Source organism: Thunnus thynnus, chromosome 11 (genome assembly GCF_963924715.1).
Source record: "Thunnus thynnus chromosome 11, fThuThy2.1, whole genome shotgun sequence".
Lineage (NCBI taxonomy): Eukaryota > Metazoa > Chordata > Actinopteri > Scombriformes > Scombridae > Thunnus > Thunnus thynnus.
This window is the reverse complement of record NC_089527.1, coordinates 22,664,565-22,685,505: the sequence shown is the minus strand read 5'-3', so window position 1 is coordinate 22,685,505 and position 20,941 is coordinate 22,664,565. Positions and strand designations below refer to the sequence as shown.

The window sequence follows — 20,941 nt, the reverse complement described above, 5'->3', positions numbered from 1 at the left end:
AGGTTGTGTATCAAGAGGACATCTTTGGAGGAGTGGCGTTATCTTCCTGTGCTACAGGTTTAATAACTCAAGGGGGCAGCTTTGGCTGGAGTTTCAGTTCTGAAACGATAAATACAGTAAAAGACTAAATATTTCCAATTAGTGCAACTAATTTCCTCTGCAGCATCACACATTGCAATAGCTCATTCAGCTTCTCATACAACCAGGACGCTGAATGACTGATGTTTCAAAAAAGAAGAAAAAAAGAGATCCTTATGTCTTTTAATGGTTGCTGGCTTTCTCTCTTGCCACTGGGGTATGTTCATGCATAAAAAAATCCAGAGAGTTTGAATTATTGTACACACTTCTGTATCACACATTTCTACTGCAGTAAACTGCTTCAAAAATTCTGAACTACAGTGTTTTGAAATCCTGAATATCTCTTCTCTGCATTACAAACCACAGTCAGTAACAGGGGAATTCTGCTTTTTCTTCCTGGAAAAGTACCTGAGACGCACATGAAAATTCATTTAAGAGTGGAAAATCTTTCGGTTGCAGTCTTGTTTCTGTAGGCAGGGAGGTAAACGACATTCCAGTGCCATAGGCCAGTTTCCACTTGGAAAGTCTGGGTTGCCGCCCACTCTTCCCTCTGGTTGTGCAGCACTTTATGCATAGCTGTAAAGACTCTGACCGGTTGGGGAAAGATGGCTTCCCAGAAACTCTGTTTGAGGTTAATGGGGCTAGCTGCATTGCTGACACTGTTGGCTACTAGAGGTGAGCTCAATCTTTTTCTTTTTGTTGCGTTTTGTCTCTTTTCGCTCTGCTTTGATCATGCATGCTGCACTTTTTTCACCCACATACATCTGTCCTTCATCCTCTGGCCTTGAATACATTTCTAGATTTTTGTGGTAGTCTGGTTTTTTAACAGTAATTTCAGTTAAAAAAAAAAAAAAAAAGATGAATAACTGCATGTCTTGCAGAAAAATGGAAAAAGGAGCCTGTCTAAAAAAATGTTTGAAGACAGACAACTTTGTTTTTCAAAACATAGCACATATTTGAATATATTTCACAAGCTTGGATGTAATCAAGCTTATTTTATTCATTTCAATCGGGTGGGAAACTGAACATGCACAAGACTTACTTGAGATGGGAAATCTATCACAGTGAACACCATGTCTGCTTTTATTACTGTCAAAGTTATACTGTTATTAAAAACAAATGGCATGTTTTGGAAAGTAGTTGGCAGTCTTGTAAAGAATAACTGGAATAAATTGACTAAAACAAGCAATAATACTGGAGTGGCTCTTAACTGAGACAGCTCTCACTATATTATTGTCTTTAGAAAGGCTTTTATACACTTTTCACCAGCTGAGAATTAATTCCTTCTGAGGTAGAATAACTTGAAAACTTTCCGGTCTATAGTAATAACCCCAAAGTCTGTTACATGGTGTTCACAGTGCCGTCACCACAGCTGCAGAATTGCACTGCAATTCCAGTTGTTTCAGGAAATACCTCACAGATCCTTTTTTTTTTTTTTCTTATTAAGTTTGGTTATCAATCCCCTGATTCCCACAGTACCAAATGTGTGCCACAGGGCTCTACTTAAGGCCCAGTGTTTTTTTTTAATCTCTATATGCTATGATATAACCTCACAGAGTCAATACAGTTTCATAGCTGTGCAGATAGCAGCCTACTGTGCATCTCCATCTCATCTCGTAACGCTGAACAACAAATTATTGTTCTGATAAAATTAATAAAAATGCACAGTGGGCACAACTACATCAACTTTCTAACACATTTGTTTGTCTTTTTTCCTCTTTGTTTAAACACCAGAGGATGCCAGATATAAAGTGGGCTGTCTATAGGTGTATTTTCCAAAAAGTGAACCATAACTAGTTAAACATTTGTCTTCCTTAGAAAGAAACCTTCATATGCACATTTTGAAAAAGCATTCTCACAGCTCTTAATCATTTACAGTGTTGTTCTACCCTCTGACATTTGTTTGACGTTACTTTAACATGCATTAAATATCCAGATGTCAGGAGGATCACTGCTTTTTAATGACGACTGTGCAGTGACATACTGCAGAGGGAATGTAGGGAGGAGAAAAGATTAAAAAGTCCCTCTGTGGCCATTGAAACGAGAAAAGTTTTGCTGGAATCTGTTGTTCAAGGCTCATTTGCATGACAAACTGGAGAAAAACATGTGCAAGCAATTTTCTCCAACGGTATCCTTGTGTTCCACCTCTGTACAACTGCACACTGAAAATGGTTTGTGCTGAAGCAAAGACAGACTCTACTTCTAGATATGGACTGGATGTCTGTACATATTCTGAGATGCATAGTATAGATTTAGCTTAGAAGAAAACATTAGTATTATGTTTCAGCTTTTCAGAAAAACAGATGAAATAAAATCTCTTAGACTTATGGAAATGCTGGCCAAAATGTCGGTGTTTGTACAGAACCATCAAATGCCACTGCAACGTGCAAAAAGGGACAGGATACCTCATTAATGCACACTTTGTGTGTATGACCATTCGTCACACAGTGTAGCTGCTCCAGTGGGAGAGACGATCAGGAAGGGAGACGTCATCACAAATACTGTATATTTAAATGCAAATTGGCCACTAGCTAGTTTCCTTTGATGTGAGTTGGGAACTTAACATTTGCATCTATAAATGAAAACTGAGCAAAACTGAACAAACTTATTTAAAATTGTCAAATTAAAAAGCAACTTCAGATGTTCTGCTTACCCTTTACTGGCAAAAACCTACAACTTTTACTCATTAAGTCTCAGATGACTCTTTTTCACAGATGTATCCAGTGACGGCAGCAGCTTGCACAAGATCTTAAAGAGAAGAGATGGTAATATTCACACAGTTTTATCATACAGTTGATACAATGAACACCTGTGGTAAGTGCCCTTTCATTCTTCTGCCCTTATTGTGTCTCCATCCAGTGGCAGGAGCTGGTACTGTCTCCTCAAAGTCCTCCGTCGCCGTCACTCCTTCCAAGGCTCAAGAGTTCCTGGCAAAGCTGAGCAGGACCAAAAGGAACATTTGGGATCGCAGTAGACCAGATGTACAGCAATGGATTATGCAGTTCATGTACATGGGCTATGATGAGCAGGTGAGTTTTGACCAGAGTTTCACCCTTGAACTCATGACGGCTTGCAACAGAAACAACACTGATAGATGTTTTAAAAAGCAGATAGAGTTCCTAACTTTAGAGTAAAAAGATTTCCGTTGAGCTTCAGAAACACACACATTCACACACAGATTACAGAAACACTAAAACTACAGACACAAACTTTCTGTCATCAGTCTCACTCTTACCAAGACCTCACGCTTTGTTCACCTTTTTTCCAACATCAGACTGACCATAAATTTCTCAAATTATGTGCTGCCAATATTATTTTTGTAAAAATCAGTTTCCATATCCTAATGTGACTCACTTGTATGTTACCTTAAAAGACCACTCAAAGGATTTAGTGTTATAAAGTTGGGGACTTTGGAGAGACATACCACAAAAGACCAGTAAAAGATGAAGCAGCAGAGGCCTTTCCTCAAGACATTTCCTGACTTTTGGTGCCTCTTATGGGTGAAATTGCAAATACACTGGATCCTTCACTTCCTGTAATGCAACTCCAAAGTGTCTTTTGTTAGATCCTCCCCTCTAAACTCCAACCGCTGAGCCGTAAATTTCTTTAATAAATCTGAGCCACAGTTGACATCATACAACTTTTCACAGGCTGAATTTTGAATAATAAATTGACGTTGATGTGTAAAATTGGTGGGTTACCCTTAAAGAGTCCCTCCAGGTTTAATAATGAGCATTGACTTTAAACGATTAAAAACCCTGAAAAGCATGAAAACCATATTTTGTCTGTACTGTTCTCACTGTTTTAAAGTGGGCAGGACTCAGTAGGAAAAGGTGACACCACACTGTGCACCAATCAGAACGTAGCAACATTTAAATCAGACTCTGATGAAAGTTGTGTGTGTTGCCAGGCAACTGTCAGCTAAATCTTATCAAACTACAGCCCTGCAATCCTTATGAAACAGATTAGCTGAGTATTTTAGTGTTATCTGAGGATGTTTTTTCAAAACTTAAACTTACTTATTTAGTCATGAACATTTCATTTTATTGAGAAAAACTGGATTTTAAACCTGACAAAAGATAAAACATACAAAAAACATAAATACGAAACACACAAAAAAAGATAAAAACACAAAAAAAGATAAAACAGATAAAAACTTTATCTGGATTTTATATACCTCAGACATGTGAAGGATAAAAATGTGGAGTGACAAAGGTAGAGTAAGTTGTACTCTCATCTGATGTCTGAAAAATAATTCCTCACAATGTCGCTGTCTGACTGAATGAATAAATACAAACGTTGAGCTGAATACATGAATTCCCTCTCAAACACAAATATAACCGCACTTACAAAGCAAGTTTGAGTTTTCTTTCAGGTCAGTGGCTGCCATGTCAAATTCACCAGGGACAGTAAGGAACGGATGCACAAAATAACCCCCTACCACCACTACTATTGACAGCTGAAAGCATTTGTGTTTCAGCCAGTACAGCAATATCTCAAACAGCATGCATGACACTTAAGAGTGTATGCCATTTGCTGATGCTTCCTTAAAAGGTCAAAGCTGTCAGAGCATTGGCCTTTTCAATGTTTGCCTTTCATGCATGTTTATTTGCCACAGCTGTGCCTGCCAACAGTCTAAGTGGACACCTTATCATCTGCGTTGTTAAGGCTGAGTTTCCTAACAAGTCTGTGGTGTTTTTTCCTCACCAGAGGCTGGAGGCTGACCTATCGTACTGGATGGACCACGCACGCGCCAATGACCAAGGGCGTCAGCACCACTATGATGAAAATGCCCCAATGGGTCCGCGTGACACTTCGTCTTACAGACATGGGGCTAATGTCAACTATGACTACTATTAACTCCAATCTCACACACAGTGGTTGAAGGGGTTTGTTTCTTCATCAGCCTCCTGTCTTCATTTTGAGAGAATACAGCCCGTGATAGTCTGTAGTTTTACACCTGTCACACGGCTGTCAACATCCAAGTACTCCACAGCTGCTCTGGCTTCTTCGTCTTAATTGGTTAGACCCAGAAGTATAACCCCCTTGCAACTCTTTCTCACCATCCTTACATACTGGTTAGAAAACACAGAAATGTGTTTTTGCTCTCATTAAACATTGCCTCTGCTCTACAAGTAAAGCTGTGAGGCAGCTGATTTGTATGAAATAATTAAATTCTTGTCTTATCACTTGACAAAATAAAGATACTTGGCTCCATATTGCCTGAGTCCCCTGTTTTTGTAGAAATGTGTCACATACACACAAATGTCTTCTTCCCTAATTTTATCATACACAAAATATTGGAAATATTTTATTAAAATAGCATCTTCACCTGAAATTGATAATGCACATCCTGACATGAGATTTCACAAAGTAAAACACAATGCAGTCCTGATAAACAGGTAATGATTGATTATCTTTCTGGAGGATTTATCCAGTTCTGCAGTGCGCTGCATGAACAGCCAACGGGGTGCTGCCAAGCCACTGATAAGAGGACAAAACATCCAATGGAAAAACAAAGTCAGTTAGCTCATCTTCGGAGACAAAGTACCATCAAACTATTAAAAAAAAAAAAAGCACTGAAGCACAGTACAAGCTGTTTGCATGATTCTGAGGTTGGCGATTTAAATAGCAAAAGCACAAATCCACAAAAAATGTAGTTTGAGATTTTTTTCTCTTAAATTTCTGTTTTTGATTCAGTCTTGTCCATCCAACAACACATGCTCCGGTGAGGAAGCCCACAGTGCAGCTGCTGCTCCAACGCGAGGCGACATCATCTTTTTAAAGAGAGTGAAAAAGTTATCTCTGCTTCTCAAGAAAAGACATCATATCCCAAAGTGCACTACTCAACAGTGTGTTTCAGAGAGTTGCTTTTCAAGGGTCCTCTGAGGAGTCTTAACATCCTTCTGTGTTGTGTGGAGAGTCTGCGGTGGGAGACCCGACCTCAGTTGTGTCTGGGTCGGCCTTTCTTCATGCGGGCGGCTTTAGGTTTGGGGATGTACTGGTTGTTGGCCTGGTGCTCCAGTTCTCTGCTGAAGTACTGGATGGTTTTGTTCAAGCCTTCCTCCAGGGGCACCTATCAACACAAGACACAACACGTACAAGATAAAAATACTGCCACTCAAACAAAAACATTAGACACTATGCATTATAGCTAGACTGATACATCAATTGACAATATATAAATTAGATGTTGGCTGTAAATGTCATTTATAAACTAATAGTGTAATCCACAGTTATTGATAAGATATTGATAGAGACTGCTCTCCAAACACACCTGCACAATGTCTAATATTATGTTATTCATTAAGTCGTCTGATAACTTTTTTTTAATAAATTGTGAAAGTATTGTTCATCTAGAGTACTACTGGATCCCAGAGTTTCCCCTACCATTGCACTGGACCTGGTTTTATCTTCTGGTTGTTTATTGAATAACCTGCTTTGCAGAGAAGATTCAAGATTCAAGATTTTTATTTGTCAATTCTTTACATGTGCCAAACATACAGAAGAATCGAGAAAACGTTTCTCAGTATCCCGCGGTGGCAACATTAAAGTAAGAGAAGTAAGACAATAAAGTGCACAACAAATAGACATATACCAAAAATAAAATAAAATATATAATAAATACATTTAAAAAATAAAATATATGTTGTCCTGTATAGTGCAAATAGTGCAGCAGCATGATATTATGCAGGAGTAGTGCAAAAGACAGTCCGTTTCTGAAGGTCAGGGTTCAGAGTCCAAGGTGTCCAGGAGGGAGTAGGAGGGTGGGGAGAGAGTTCAGCTTCCTGACAGCCTGGTGTATGAAATCTGGTGGAGCGGGCACGGAGGCTTCGGTACCTTCTCCCTGAGGGCAGGAGGCTGAACAGACTGTGTGCGGGGTGGCTGGCGTCGCGCACAATGGTGGTCGCTTTGCGGGTGAGGTGGGTGTTATAAATGTCTTGCAGGAAGGGGAGTGGGGCATCAATGGGGGCAAAATGTTTTAGACAATATTGCTCCTGGCATTTTTTAAAATGCCATCTCTGAGCCCTCACTTGATAAATGTTAAGAGTTTTTATCATTTTTCTCTAATAAGGTTCAAGCTGTTAAGAGGAATGCAATTATCCCTCCATCTCAAACTCTCTCTGACCTTTGCTATAAAACAGCATTTAAGTCAGTCACTACTAAGCATCTAACCAATGTCATTACTAAAATGAATCATCCTCCTGTTCACTGGACATTCTTCCAAATCACTTCTTTAAAGAAATATTTCATTCAGTCTCCCCATTTGTCCTTGTGATTTATCTGGTCAAGTGCCTGATAATTTCAAATCTTCTGCAGTTCAACCACTTCTCAAAAAGCCATCTCTTGATCCATTCATTTGAATGAACTTCTGCCCAATATCTAAACTTCCCTTCCCGGCTCAGGTCTTGGAAAAACTAGTTGCTGGACAGCTTACTGCTCATATGAATAGCAACAGGCTCTTTGATAAATTTCAGTCAGGTTTTCGGGCGGGTCAACTGCTGGAGGAGATCAGGCAGGCTAGATCCGTTTCTTCTTTTAAATCTTTCTTCAAAATGCACTTTTCCAGAATTTCTTTCTCTTTTAGTAATTCATACCTCACTTGTCATTATTTCTATAAAAATTTTACTTTTGGTACTTCTGGTAATTTCTCTTGTTTTTATGTCTTTGTAAAACACTTTTTAACCTGTTTTTGAAAAGTGCTACATAAATAAAATTATTATTATTATTATTATTATTATTATTATTATTATTATTATTATTATTATTATTATTAAGCTGTATTCACCTTTAAAAAACAAAAAAATCAATATACAGTATGTTTCACTAGAGAGCTTCATTGACACTTAAAAAATATCAGCTAGGGCTGTGTCATAATGTGCTGAATAAAGCATATTCTTGTCTTGAGGACAGGAATTGATTTGCACCGTCATGTCTGTGTTTGACTACGGAGATAATCCTTTATTCTCATGCTACTCGTTCTACCTTAAAACAACTTGATGCAGTTCATTATTGTGCTTTGCACTTCATTACATTAGATAAATATCTTACACATCACCGTGTACTTTATAAAAAAGTAGGCTGGAGGAATACTAAGTCTTTGAATACTAAGTCACATACTGACAAAGGAATGTTGAATAATTATTCTAATATCTAAGAAAAGTCAACATCTGGGTCTGTTGTGTGTCACACATACCACCGGCTCCCAGCCGAGCATCATCTTGGCTTTTCGGATGTCAGGTCTTCGCCTCTGTGGGTCGTCCTGGGCCTCTGGAAGGAACTGGATCTGACTCCGGCTTACTGTGTGTGTATGAGAGAAAGAAAGATAGATTGTTATTGTGAACTTTGCCTGAGCATGAAAACTTACAGGCACCTTACAGGCACTAATGATTAAACACACATACAATGTTAGGTGTTTTAAGGGCTCTATTTTTGTGGCAGAGAAATATCCAGTGCTAGCAGCACCCTGACACTTATTGTATTTTTTGTAGTACACAGTTCTTCATATTTTGGTGGGAATTGGATCTTAGACATTGCGTTGAAAATAGAGGTCTCAGAACAACATCTGTTTTTCTCTTTGCTGGCATCTTACTTGGAACAAATGCACAACAGTAATGGAAAAATGCTTAAAATGTAAATAAACTTTTGTAAATAAAAATTCTCCGTTCAGTAGATGCATTTAAATCGGCATAAAAAAATAACATTGACATCTGTAAAGCTGTCTGCATTCATGTATAAATTGATGAGTGGTTCTTACAGTCTCTGTTTTTCACAGCTCATTTACTTTGTATGAAAACCTTCTCCTTCAGTTCATTAAATCCCTGCAACATCTGAAGGCAGCAGGAAAATTATGTTGATAAATCTACAGCCTTCGATTTGAGAAATGCAGCCTCCGAGCGCAGGGCCATTACGCACGGCCAACCAATGTGTTAACCTTCATGAAATCATACTGGTTGGTTATAACTCTATTCTTTTTATGTGGAAGATATCAGATTACCTGGGCTCATCAACTTTGTGCACCATTGCCTCCTTTCCAACTTAATTTTTTTAGCAAAAGTGGCGTCTATTCCTTAAATGCAACATGGTGCAACATTGCTGTCACATCAATTACATTATGATGTATGCATTCATAATATGAAATACAGTAGAATTAAAAATTGAAAAAGCATCAGTTTGATGCAAACATATAAATGACTTCACCAACATTTTTAATTATTATTTATCATTTTTGTTCTATGATTAACTCTTAAAAATGCCACACCCTCTGTATCTTTCTACAGATTTGTGTTGCTGTGTGTTCACATCTTTCCAAATGCTGAGCTTTTGTCATGCATCACTGTGATTGGCACAGCTTTACAGAGACCAGTGATGTGACAGGTTGAGAGCATATTTATTTATCACCATACCCTTCAATTTCTATTCCACCTTCCCCAGCACTTCCCACTGCTACACATACTGTATATGAACCAAAATAGCAGGTGCACTTGAGGACGCCCACACAGTCTATGCCCCCAAGACCTACCACTTTGCACTTGTCGATGCGCTTGCATGATTTAAATAGGGCCCTAAGAGTCTATAGCTATACTAGCAGCTTTTTGAAGCTGTACTTAAACTACATTCTCCCATTAGTGTGCTCATGCTCACAATGACACTGCCATGCATTTGATGTTTAGAGGGGATAATGTTTGCCATGTTCACTGTGTTGGTTTAACGTGGTAGCATGCTGATACTTGCTAATGAGCACACAAAGTATAGCTGAGACTGTTGGGAATGTCATGAGTTATGCAGGTATTTGGTCATAAACCAACGTATTGGACAAAATGAAATTTTGATGAAAAGTTCATGACTGGTTGTACCAAATTTCACAGCAATACATCCAATAGTTGACAAATTTCAATAAAGAAATAAAAAGTCAACCTCATGGTGGTGCTAGAGGAAGTCAAAGAATCACCAAAGTTGTTAGGATGTATCCTCTAGCGACTTTGAATATCTGTTGTAAATTTCATGGCAATCCATTTGATAATTGTGTAGATATTTCACTTTACACCACATATATCAACCTCATGGTGGCGCTAGAGAAAAAGTCAGGGGTTCACCAAAGTCACTAGGATTCATCCTCTTGGGATCATGAATGTCTGAACCAAATATCTTGTCAATCCATCTAATAACTGACAAGATATATTAGTCTGGACCAAAGTGGTGGACGAACCAACAGACAGACCGATATTGCGATCCATAAGCTTCTTACTCCTACTTAAAATAATGCTGATGAAAACATAAACAGTGCATCGTTGGGAAGAAATGCTTCAAGGCAGATTGATGTTTCTGTGTCAGAGTGTTGTGTCAGTCTCAACTACACTCTGTGGCTATGGAGTATGTAATTAGTCAGCTTGGGTTGCTTGTGTTTTCTCCTACATGTTTCCAAAGCCGGTAGAGATCTTTCACGGTGAAAACAAGAGCAAATTAACAGCTCAATAATATTTATTTTTGTACTAAAAGACACATTTATATTTAGTGATCTAGTAAAGCCATTTCCAGTGCAAACTTTCTCTTACAGCAAACATCTCTTTATTCACGAGAATGAATAGGATTACTGTACTTTGTGTATACAGTATTATGAGTGCAAGACACAGTGTGATAATGTACTGCACATTCATTGCTACAGTAATAAAAGGGTTGAATGCTACACTGAGACTCAAATCGATTTCTATCTTGATGCAGAAGCATAAATCTACCATAAGAAAGACTAGGTAAGACAAGGCAGACAACAGGACAATGATGGGAGACAGACATTAAGAGATAAGCAGGAAAGTAAAGGCTTGACTGGACAGGACTGAGATGGCGGGGGAAGTTTGCAGACACACACAGAATGACAACAAATCTCAATCGATCCAACACCTTACCAACGAGACTTTTGATGAGACGAGCAAACTCCAATATGGTGTGTTCCTCTGGGTTCCCCTGCAAACAGGTACCGTAAACTTCCATCAAATTAGTGTTAACAAGAGACAGACACGTACATCGACTCACTAGTAAATTGTCTGCCTGAACTGAGTTCATTTTCTATTTCAATTTGTGAAACACAGCTGAGTATGACAAACTCACCAGATTGACTGGACTGCTGATATTACTGTTCATCAACAACACCAGGCCATTCACCAGATCGCTGGGGGACAAATCAGAAACAGAAGCAAATACATTTAATGTAGATTCTCTTCTTTTAAAATTCCTTTGTGTAGTCTTGCTTTGTATGAAGGACACTACCTGATAACTTTCCATGCACTGATTTGTTCATGATAACATAGTGCAATGTGTACTATGTCAGCTGACATAAACCCATACTTGTTTCAATACTGCTTTTCCATTCAATATATCATCATCATGGAACAAAGTGTTTTTTAAACTATGTCCTACTGGGCTTACATGACACAGCAAATTAAAATAAACCAGAACCAGAACGTAGCACATACATTTTTAAACAATACTACAAAGGAAAATCTTATAATTTTCATAACTGTTCAAACACTTTGATGTCTGCAACAAAATTCATAAATTATTGATATACAGCCTAGCAGAGAAATCAAAATAAAGACCAATTAAAGAGTACATCTTGCCTTGTTTTCCCAGCTCGCACCACATGTTGCCCATAATGATACACACACGTACCATTCATTAGTACATTCCTGTCAATATTCATCAGACATTGACATTAGCCAGCACATGCAAACAGAGATAATGATATGAAGGGCTACCTCTCCTTCCACAGGTCAGGAAATAGTGGCTGCAGGTTTACTATAAAAATCAAATATTCATTTTACGGCACTATTTACCACATCAGTGAGCTCTATCATCTCCAAAATGTCGAATTTGCATGCATGCATATTTGCATATATACGTCTTTATACTGAAAGATGTATGCTCCACCCAATATGCATCGATGAGAACAGACTAAATACTGTATTAGAAACTCTCAGTATAAGACAATAAAGTCAAAAGCACCACAAACTGCAACCTCAAAAAAAACCCCCAATTAAATTCAATTCCACAGCTCTCTAAAATTATAACCTTCATAAATGTATAATTTATGGTAGGGCTATGTATGGCTAGGGTTCCTGCGGCTCCTTAAAAACTCTTAAAAAGGTCTTAAAGTAAAATCAGCGAAAAAATAGGGTCTTAAATTAAATTTACCATAAATTTGCAGATGGTGCGTTAAAGGCTGATGGGAAAATTGTCATGCACAGTGGCCTACCGTAAAACCGTAGTATTAAGGCAATGAGAGACTCTGCCATTTATAGAAGATTTATGTTACATTACATTAGCTAACTACAGATGTTGACGTCTGGCTGCGTGTCATCTTTTTGTTGTCGACAGTCGTGGTTGCCAGATAGGGAGGAGCCAAGATGGGGAGATGCAAGTTTAATGAAAAATGGTTGGAGGAAGATAAGTTTCAGAGGCGGTTGGAGCCAGAAGGAAATGAGGCCAGGTGCACTTTATGCCAAAAAACCTTCATGTTAGGGACCATGGGGGTAAAAGCCGTTGAATCCCACATGAGATCTCAAAAGCACCAGCGGTACACAGCGGCAACTAGTGGTCATGGGGCTATGCTAATGCCTGCATTGTTTGCACGTAGCAGACCTGAAAGTTCAGACTCCCTCACAACTTCTCAGCAGTCGGCCTTGAGCAGTTTTGTGTCACCACCAGAGACACAAAGGACTGCGTAGGGATGGGAATCGAGAACTGTTTCCAATTGAGAACCAGTTCCAAATTGTCCAATCCATTGGAATCGTATGCCTCCAAGCTTATCAATACCTCTTGTTGATGCCCAGGTATGTGGTGTTGACGGAAAAAGACTTCAGCAGTAACAAACAAGATGAGACCAGCTGACCAACACACACTGAAGCATTAAACAACTTGAACCAACTCTGAGGTGAGAAAAAGAGCATTGAAAATAAGAAGAAAATAGCTCGGTGCTCAGTCTGTTTCACCTCAGAAACCCTGCGCCTGCTCAGCATCCTGTACAACGATGGTTTCCCTGGAGCTAACAGTGCAGCAGAGAGTCTGCTCTCCACTGCTGGAGATATAACGTCACAGTGGAGCACTCCTCCTCCCCCTCATTTTATTATTCTTATACAGGAAGGAGACTGTAAGATGCTTTCAATTAATTCATTCATTCATTAATGCAGTTAACTTTTGGCTGCGGACCATTTATCTTATCTACCAGTGATGTTTCATACATTCATCAGCATGCAAGGTCACTGATAAACAGTGGAGGTAATAAAACAGTTGCGTTGACACTGAAAACCTGTGTAGGCCTACTTTTTCTCCACGTAGAAAATTGATCAGGAATTGATGAGGGAATTGATAAGCAGAATTGGACTGATAAGAAGAATTGATAATGGCATTGGTATCAATAAAATCTATTCCCATCCCTACAGCTGAGTAGGGCTGGGCAATTAATCGAATTTTATTTTCAATTACGATTTTGGCTTCCAACAATTATAAAAACAAGATAATCGAGATTATTGTGCTGCATTCTGTTTTGCAATGATGATCTCGTCTTGTGTCATGAATCCAGTGCACCCCTTTCCTTTACAGCAGTGCGCTTTCGCTCCTCCTTAAAAGCCCTAACTCATTCTGGTTGGGAATCCACATAGTAAGCGAGACGTTCAGCGTCTCTGTCCACAGAGCCGGCCGTCTGTCAGCAGCAGCTCCTGGAGAGCTGAGAGGACAGTGGCCGGACAAACTGCCTTCACCAGGCTGACTGACAGCAGAAATTCACTGAACCAAAATAGTTATCATGTCAGCTCCGCAGGAAGAAATCAACAGTGTTTGCATTTATTGATTCATTGATTTTAATTCCCCACCCCCCATAGCGAATGAGGGGAATCTGCTTGTAGTCAAACAGGCAGCTGACAGACAGACTGGGAGCTTTGATCAATCAACATATACTGTTAATAGGTTCAAAACACATATACAGCGGGATATTTGTGTGATTTAGACAGCTGTCTGTGCAGATTACGCTTCACTAAATGCGACAGAAATAGACCGGGAGCTCAAAAAGCGTTGGGGGGGTCTCTGTGTCTCAGAGTCTGTGTGGATTGATACATTTAATAAAATGGAAGCATTTCTGAGTCAGTGAGTAATCGTGTTAAATAATCATGATCTCAGTTCTGACCAAAATAATCGTGATTATGATTTGTGCCATAATCGAGCAGCCCTACAGCTGAGGTGCTGTGGGTTCTCCACACGGTGAACAGGCCGTACTCATTCAAATCGAATGATGACATATGTAGCATCTTTGCCGCTATGTTCCCTGATTCAGAATATGCAAAGTCATTCAGCTATGGTGAAAATAAAAAACCGCCTATGTTACCAAATATGGCATCTCCTCTTTCATTAAAAGAGAGCTATCACGCAGCGTTAGTGAGAAACCCTTTGTGGTAATGTTCGACGAAAGCATGAATAAAATACAGACATTCACCAGAACACTCTATAGCACTGCTTAAGTTACACCTTTATTCCACTGTCCTCAAGTGTACCAATAACACCACTTCATCATCTCTGATACCACTATCATCATTTTTGATACCATTCTGCTGTTTTCTGTCTCAAAATACTAAATCTACTATCCAAAATTAGAAATCCTGCAACTGTTATAGACGGGTGACAAATTAATGTCTTAGTAAGGTGTTGGGTCACCACGTGCCGCCAGAACAGCTTCAATGTGCCATGGAATTGATTCTACAAGTCTCTGAACTTTACTGGAAGGATGAACACCATTCTTCAAAAAGATATTCCCTCATTTGGTGTTTGATGATTATGGTGGAGAACATTATCTCACACTGGTCCAAAATCTCCCATTGGTGTTCAATTGGGTTGAGAACTGGTGACTGTGAAGGTCACAGCATATGATTCACATAATTTTCATACTCATCAAACCATTCAGTGACCCCTCGTGCCCTATGGATGGGGGCATTGTCATCCTGGAGGAGACCACTCCCATCAGGATAGAAATGATTCATCATAGGATAAAGGTGATCACTCAGAACAACTTTGTATTGATTTGCAGTGACCCTTCCCTCTAAGGGGACAAGTGGACACAAACCATGCCAGCAAAACTGGAGGGGTTAAGCATTCAGACCTGTATCCTTCTCTTGGTGTACGCGACACATGCACTTGAGCATTTGTCGAGAATATGGTGAAGGATGACTCATCTGACCATATCATTTTTTTTCCACATCTCTGTAGACTAGTGCCTTTTGCACCACTGAACTCTCAAATGTGCATTCATCTTTGTAATGAGAGGTTTATGCACTGCAACCACACTATAATATCCTTCTCTATGCAATAGTCAACGGATTGTTCTTGCTGATAGTCTGATCACATCCTGCGTTGACATTCTTAGTCACCAGAAGAGCAACAGAGGAGTTGCTCTTCTGTTGTTCCTTAGATATTGCACTAATGCACGAGCATCACGGTCATCAAATGTGCGCTGTCGACCACAACTTCCAATCCTATTTACTGATGACTCTTCCATAGATCTAAATGCAGATGTCACTTTATTTACTGTTCTTATTGAAACACGAGCCAGTTGAGCAGTCTTTGTGACTGAAGCTCCTACTATCCGTGCCCCAACAATGAAGCATCTTCCTCTTGCCATCTTGATACAATATCAGAATCAACTACACATGCTCAGCACGTTATACATGCCACAGAGCACGATTGGATGTTGATTGCTTTTAATTGTACCATGCGGTGCACCTGTGTGGAAACGTCTGTATTCGTTATGTTTCTCCATTTATTTATTCCGGTTTTTCCTTTAATTTGTCACTTGTCTATATAAGAATAACAACCTATGCTTTTAATGTAGGTTGTTATAAAATGAGCTTTCCTCTATTGGAACTATCCAGATCCAGACTCCAGCCTACTCACCACAGCACATTCAAATCCATACTCTGCAAGAAGCCACTCCAGCAAGTAATTTCACAAAATCTCCATTAACTTGCTTAAACCCCGGTGCTTTTGTCATGGAAATGTCACTCAAAAACACACAAAGACACTAGAAAGCATTTAATATTGTTCGTTGTTGAAGCAGTTGTAGACACTGTACAAAGCAAAAATACAATTATCTTGTTTTTTAGGAGAGAAAGCATGTTGTTCAGCTGGCCTTTTCCCTAAAGACCGCAAACACAAACCAGACAGCTTTATGCCTCTCCTGAAGCAAACTTAAAAACAGACAGGTCCCCAAAAGGACACTTCCACAAACTGTTACACCTTCTTACAAACAAGTATGGTCGTAGGATGATCTCACAAAGACCTAATGGTCAATGACTTCAAACAAGGACATCCTACAAATTTAGCTCGTCTAGGTACCTTATGATCCACACAGTTTCTCAGACAACAGGCTTAAGGCAAAGATATCTCTTCCTAACCCCAGAGGTCAGCAGAAAACCCTCAGATAGAAACAATTTCAAGAGTTCAACTTGCCTAGGAGGAGGATTTCTTACACCACAGTGTCACAGTGACATTAATATCACATTGAATTGAGAATAAACATTGACCCCTTAGCTTGAAAGCAACATTTGTAACATATAATATATACAAGAAAGACAACAAATGATAACCACTATTTAAATCTCTCTCACACTTTCATAATTAGTCACTTTAACTGGAAATTAACAAATAAGCTGTTGTACCATTGATTTGACTCACTGCTTCTCAGCTAACAGTCATCTCATCTATCAGGTCGCTGATACCAACAACACCATAGATATCTGCTATTCAATCATTCATTAGCAATAGCCCGGTGTACCAGCTTCCTCTTTCACTCCTGTGTCTTTGTTTTGTAATTGTTGTTGTAGTTGTAGTATTTAGTAATCGTAGCAGTAGTGTTAGTAAAATTATAATTAAGACTAATAACAATCATAACTCCATTTGACCTCTCTTGTTTGGCCAGAAAGGACTATTTCCCTATTATTATATATACTCTTATATGAATTATGTCGCTGGGCAAATAATCAAATACAGTATTTGAGTCATATACAATAATAATTCATAATCTACCCTCAAAGTCATAATACCATTTGAGTTCTTACAAGTCATAATCTAACAAAAGCCAGATTCTTGACTATCTGCTCAAAGACCTACAGTCAAAGACTTCAGGTCTGGCCTCTTGAAACTGGTGCATGTAACCATCTACCTTCATGCACACCTTTGATATACTTTACATCTGAATAAAATGTCACCCTGTTTTTACAAGCCGGTCTCAGTGGAGAGGCGCCACTAAATTAATGAAAAAAACAATTAAACTAACACGACATATTCTGTGTAATAAGATAACAAAATTGTTATTAATTATGTCGTTTAATTAATATTATTGATTAATAATTATATTGTAAATGTATTGTTAATTTGTTTTCTAATTGGTGGGTAGACACCAAGAGTTTAAGATCCCCTGTGACAAATATTTAGTTACAGATTGAACAGAAGAAGGAAGCATTTCAAGGGACAAGTCAAAACATGTTCCTCTTCTTACCTTACATACTGAAAGGCTCTTGTTTGGGAACCAGTACCATATACCTAGAACGACAACAGAAGATTTGTTATGATTCCTGCATAATACACATAAAGGTGAATATGTGTTGCCATGTGTGTCAAAAAATACATTTCTACTTTGCATAGTTGAAAAAATGAGCAGTTTTTTCATTACTAGTTAATGTCCAATCGATTACTGTTGCCTTGATCATGTTCCAATACTCAAGGCAACAGTAAAAATGCATTAAGTACAGTAAAAATTGTAAATTGGTAAGTTTACATTTACCCAAATCTAAATAAAAATCTTGAACATTGTCATGTAGAGTACTGCTACTTCCCTTCTTGAAGTCTTGCATTATTTTCAATTTTATGCATCAGAATCAATTGCTCTTAAACCATTTTTAAAAATATCAAATACAACTCATAAAACACACCTGCATCCAGATTCTGAACACTGAAGTGTCTTTCAGTTATGTTCAATCAAAAAAAATGAACATGATTTTATGTGATTTAAAGGAAAGGCTCACAATTTTTCACGTCTATCTTATGTTACCACCTGACAACAGTCAGGTGGTAACATAAACAGTGAAAGAGGTTTTCCTAGCTGTAATTATTACTCCTGTTCATACTGACTATTAAAAGATCTCCTTCAAATATGTGTAAGTGATGGGGGACAAAATCCACAGTGTGTCCACACAGTCATTTTGTGCAAAAATGTATTTAAAAGTTTATCTGAAGCTTATATGAGGGTTCGGTAGTCTGAGTTAGTCATATCAAGTGGATATCTGCCACATTTACAGTCTTTTTAGCATCAAATTCCCTCTTTGTGTTTCCTCAGACAGTGTTTCCCTGTTGAGCTGCGGTGGAAGTATATTAACAAAAAGAGAGACTTTAGCACTAAAAAAGATTGTAAAGTTGAAAGATATCTACTTAATTTGACGATTTTGGCTTCATATTAGCTTCAGAAAACATCCACATCTTTGCACAGAAGGAGGCATTGTCCCCATCACTTACACTGTCAGTGCATTATGAAAGCATCTTCTAATCTTCAGTATGAACAGGAGAAATGATTTTTCAGCGTTCATTTGGGCATCTGACTATTGTTTTAAGAAAGACTTGAAAAATTATGAACCTGTCCTTTAAGATGCATGCAAAAGTAATCAATCATCATCTCACAGAGGCTAATCCAGTGTGTATGTTCTCACGCTGCTAGCACTGAAAAACAAAGAGTATGATGCCTGCAGGGGTATTTCTCAAAGGTAAAAGAACACGATCGGTAAAAGGTTAAAATTCATACAGTGAGAGGTTCTCCCTGTAGAGCCTGCAGGATGAAGTTGCTGACAACGCGTCCATCATTCATGTGCATCCGGGAGCCAAACGTGTTGAAGATTCTTGCCACTCTCACTTCTACACCTTCCTGTGAGCAAAGAGAGAACAAAGTGGGTGAACTTACTAGTAATTTATGAATTTTGTTGTTCCTGGGTTTTATCATTTATCTTTATTTCCATTATTTATCTTATTATCCTTCATTGTTTACTCATTGTGTGTGTTTAATTCTGTAAGCTCTGTTGGTTTATTGTAACGTACTTTTTTTACATTTTGTTTGTGGTTTACATAGTGTATTGATTTATCTTTAGGAGAAATATAACATGTAACAGGTATAAGGGTAATTTTTTTTAGTATTCATACACAGAAATTTGTCAGTCATGCCCTTGAATTGATATGTACACACAAATTAATATGTCCTGAACATAGAAATGGCAGTTAGTGGAGATAATTACTATAATCCCGATGACACCAATAAATTAGTTATTACATGTTGTAAGAAATAAGCAGATTTTGATGTGTCCCCAGCCACAAATGTGCAGCACAGGTTAAGAATATGATACCATCTCTATCAAATATTAGCAGCATGTATAACATTCCTACTGTTTGCAAGCAAAATACACCAGACACAACATGTGGGGCTTTTGACCATTAAATGTTGAAGTAATATTCTTTGCATGGGAAGTAAAATTAGCTGCATGACGCAAGAATGTACATGAAATTGACCTCATTAGTTACACATACACACGCATGGACAAGCACGGACAAGCACACACACACACACACACACACACACACACACACACACACACACACACACACACACACACACACAGACACACAAAGAATTAATAAATTAACATCATGGATACACACACTGATCTCACAGATATATAAAAGGCTCCCTTTTTAAAAATCCATGGCCTTGTTCAGTCAGACTAATGCATCAATACACACTACCTCAGATGGGATGTTCACACATCTTAGGTTGTATAACATGAATAAAAACATGAAAATTATGGAGATTGTTCTCTTCAAAATGTGGATCATGAAATTCAATGGACACAACCATCAAGTGTATTCAGTACGGTAAAGAACAAAGACACAATGAGGACAACATGATGAAGAGGTCTTAGGTGTGTGTGTGTGTGCGCATACACGCAGTACAGTAACCACTGTAAATGAAAAAGATGGTGTGTGTACAGGTATATTTATACACTTACATGGAGGGGTTGGTTCGTTTCTTCAGTTTTTACACACATCACAATCTACACACCTTGCTGAACAAGTTGACAGCAATACTAATTACAGATCAGAATCAGCTTAAGGCACTATGTCAAGAACAACAGCTTGAATTAATGAATTTTCTCCAGTAACTTTAATCATATTGCCTACTATTTCTGTAACTGTACAGCCTGCCACAATAGAAGAATGTGCAGAGTTTTCTGCACATTGTAACATTATATATATATATATATGTGTGTGTGTGTGTGTAAAAATCCTGTATACTGTGTCAGTGTTATTGTATCAAATGATCTGTGACTGGCATGTAATACATTTAAAAAGTAAACTACTTTGCCTTAGGGTAATTAAATTTAAAATATGTGGAACATGAAATTTCCACATGAAATTTCCACATGAAATTTCCAAATATAGTACATTACTGTCCACTGGACACCTCCTGGGAGACCCACATCACATGCACTTGGATAAAAAGAAAAAGAAAAATCAAATGCACAGAAAAATGCAAGTAACAGATATCAAGCTAATAACTGGAAAATAGGGATTTTACACCGAACAGTTCCAGACACTAAATACAGGGACTAAAAGTTTGCATGTGTGTGTGTGTGTGTGTGTGTGTGTGTGACATGACAACAACACAAGATTCGTGTTCTTGTTCTTTGTAATGTACTGTTGCCACCTGTGATGTTTGAATAGATGTTGGAACTGAAATGTGCAGAGGTGGAAGAGGAGATATAAAAGTTAGAAAGGCAAGTACACA

The 20,941-nt window shown here is 38.3% G+C and overlaps 2 protein-coding genes across 2 annotated transcripts in view; one reads left to right on the top strand and one right to left on the bottom strand.

Moving 5' to 3' along the window:
* The first annotated feature begins 551 nt into the window (after positions 1-551).
* Positions 552-5,297, top strand: ecrg4a (ECRG4 augurin precursor a). Its single transcript, XM_067603883.1, has 4 exons — positions 552-753; positions 2,793-2,843; positions 2,938-3,107; positions 4,789-5,297. Exons 1-4 carry the CDS (start codon positions 684-686, stop codon positions 4,936-4,938), a joined length of 441 nt encoding a protein of 146 aa, XP_067459984.1. The 5' UTR covers positions 552-683; the 3' UTR covers positions 4,939-5,297.
* The window catches only part of uxs1 (UDP-glucuronate decarboxylase 1), a 57,342-nt gene continuing 40,615 nt past the window's right edge, over positions 4,215-20,941 (bottom strand). The window contains exons 10-15 of the mRNA XM_067603882.1: positions 18,911-19,030; positions 17,615-17,658; positions 11,185-11,245; positions 10,983-11,040; positions 8,276-8,379; positions 4,215-6,154 (exon numbers count right to left, since the gene is read on the bottom strand). Of these exons, the coding sequence (XP_067459983.1) occupies positions 6,023-6,154; positions 8,276-8,379; positions 10,983-11,040; positions 11,185-11,245; positions 17,615-17,658; positions 18,911-19,030 (519 nt within the window). The 3' untranslated portion in view covers positions 4,215-6,022. The remainder of the gene's footprint in view (positions 6,155-8,275; positions 8,380-10,982; positions 11,041-11,184; positions 11,246-17,614; positions 17,659-18,910; positions 19,031-20,941) is intronic.

What these genes read in the sequence shown, in the direction of transcription:
- ecrg4a (XM_067603883.1), top strand. Translation starts at nt 684, where the DNA reads ATGGCTTCCCAGAAACTCTGTTTGAGGTTAATGGGGCTAGCTGCATTG. An exon ending in GACACTGTTGGCTACTAGAG is followed by an intron (nt 754 to 2,792) that starts GTGAGCTCAATC and finishes TCTTTTTCACAG; the next exon opens with ATGTATCCAGTGACGGCAGC. An exon ending in GATCTTAAAGAGAAGAGATG is followed by an intron (nt 2,844 to 2,937) that starts GTAATATTCACA and finishes GTCTCCATCCAG; the next exon opens with TGGCAGGAGCTGGTACTGTC.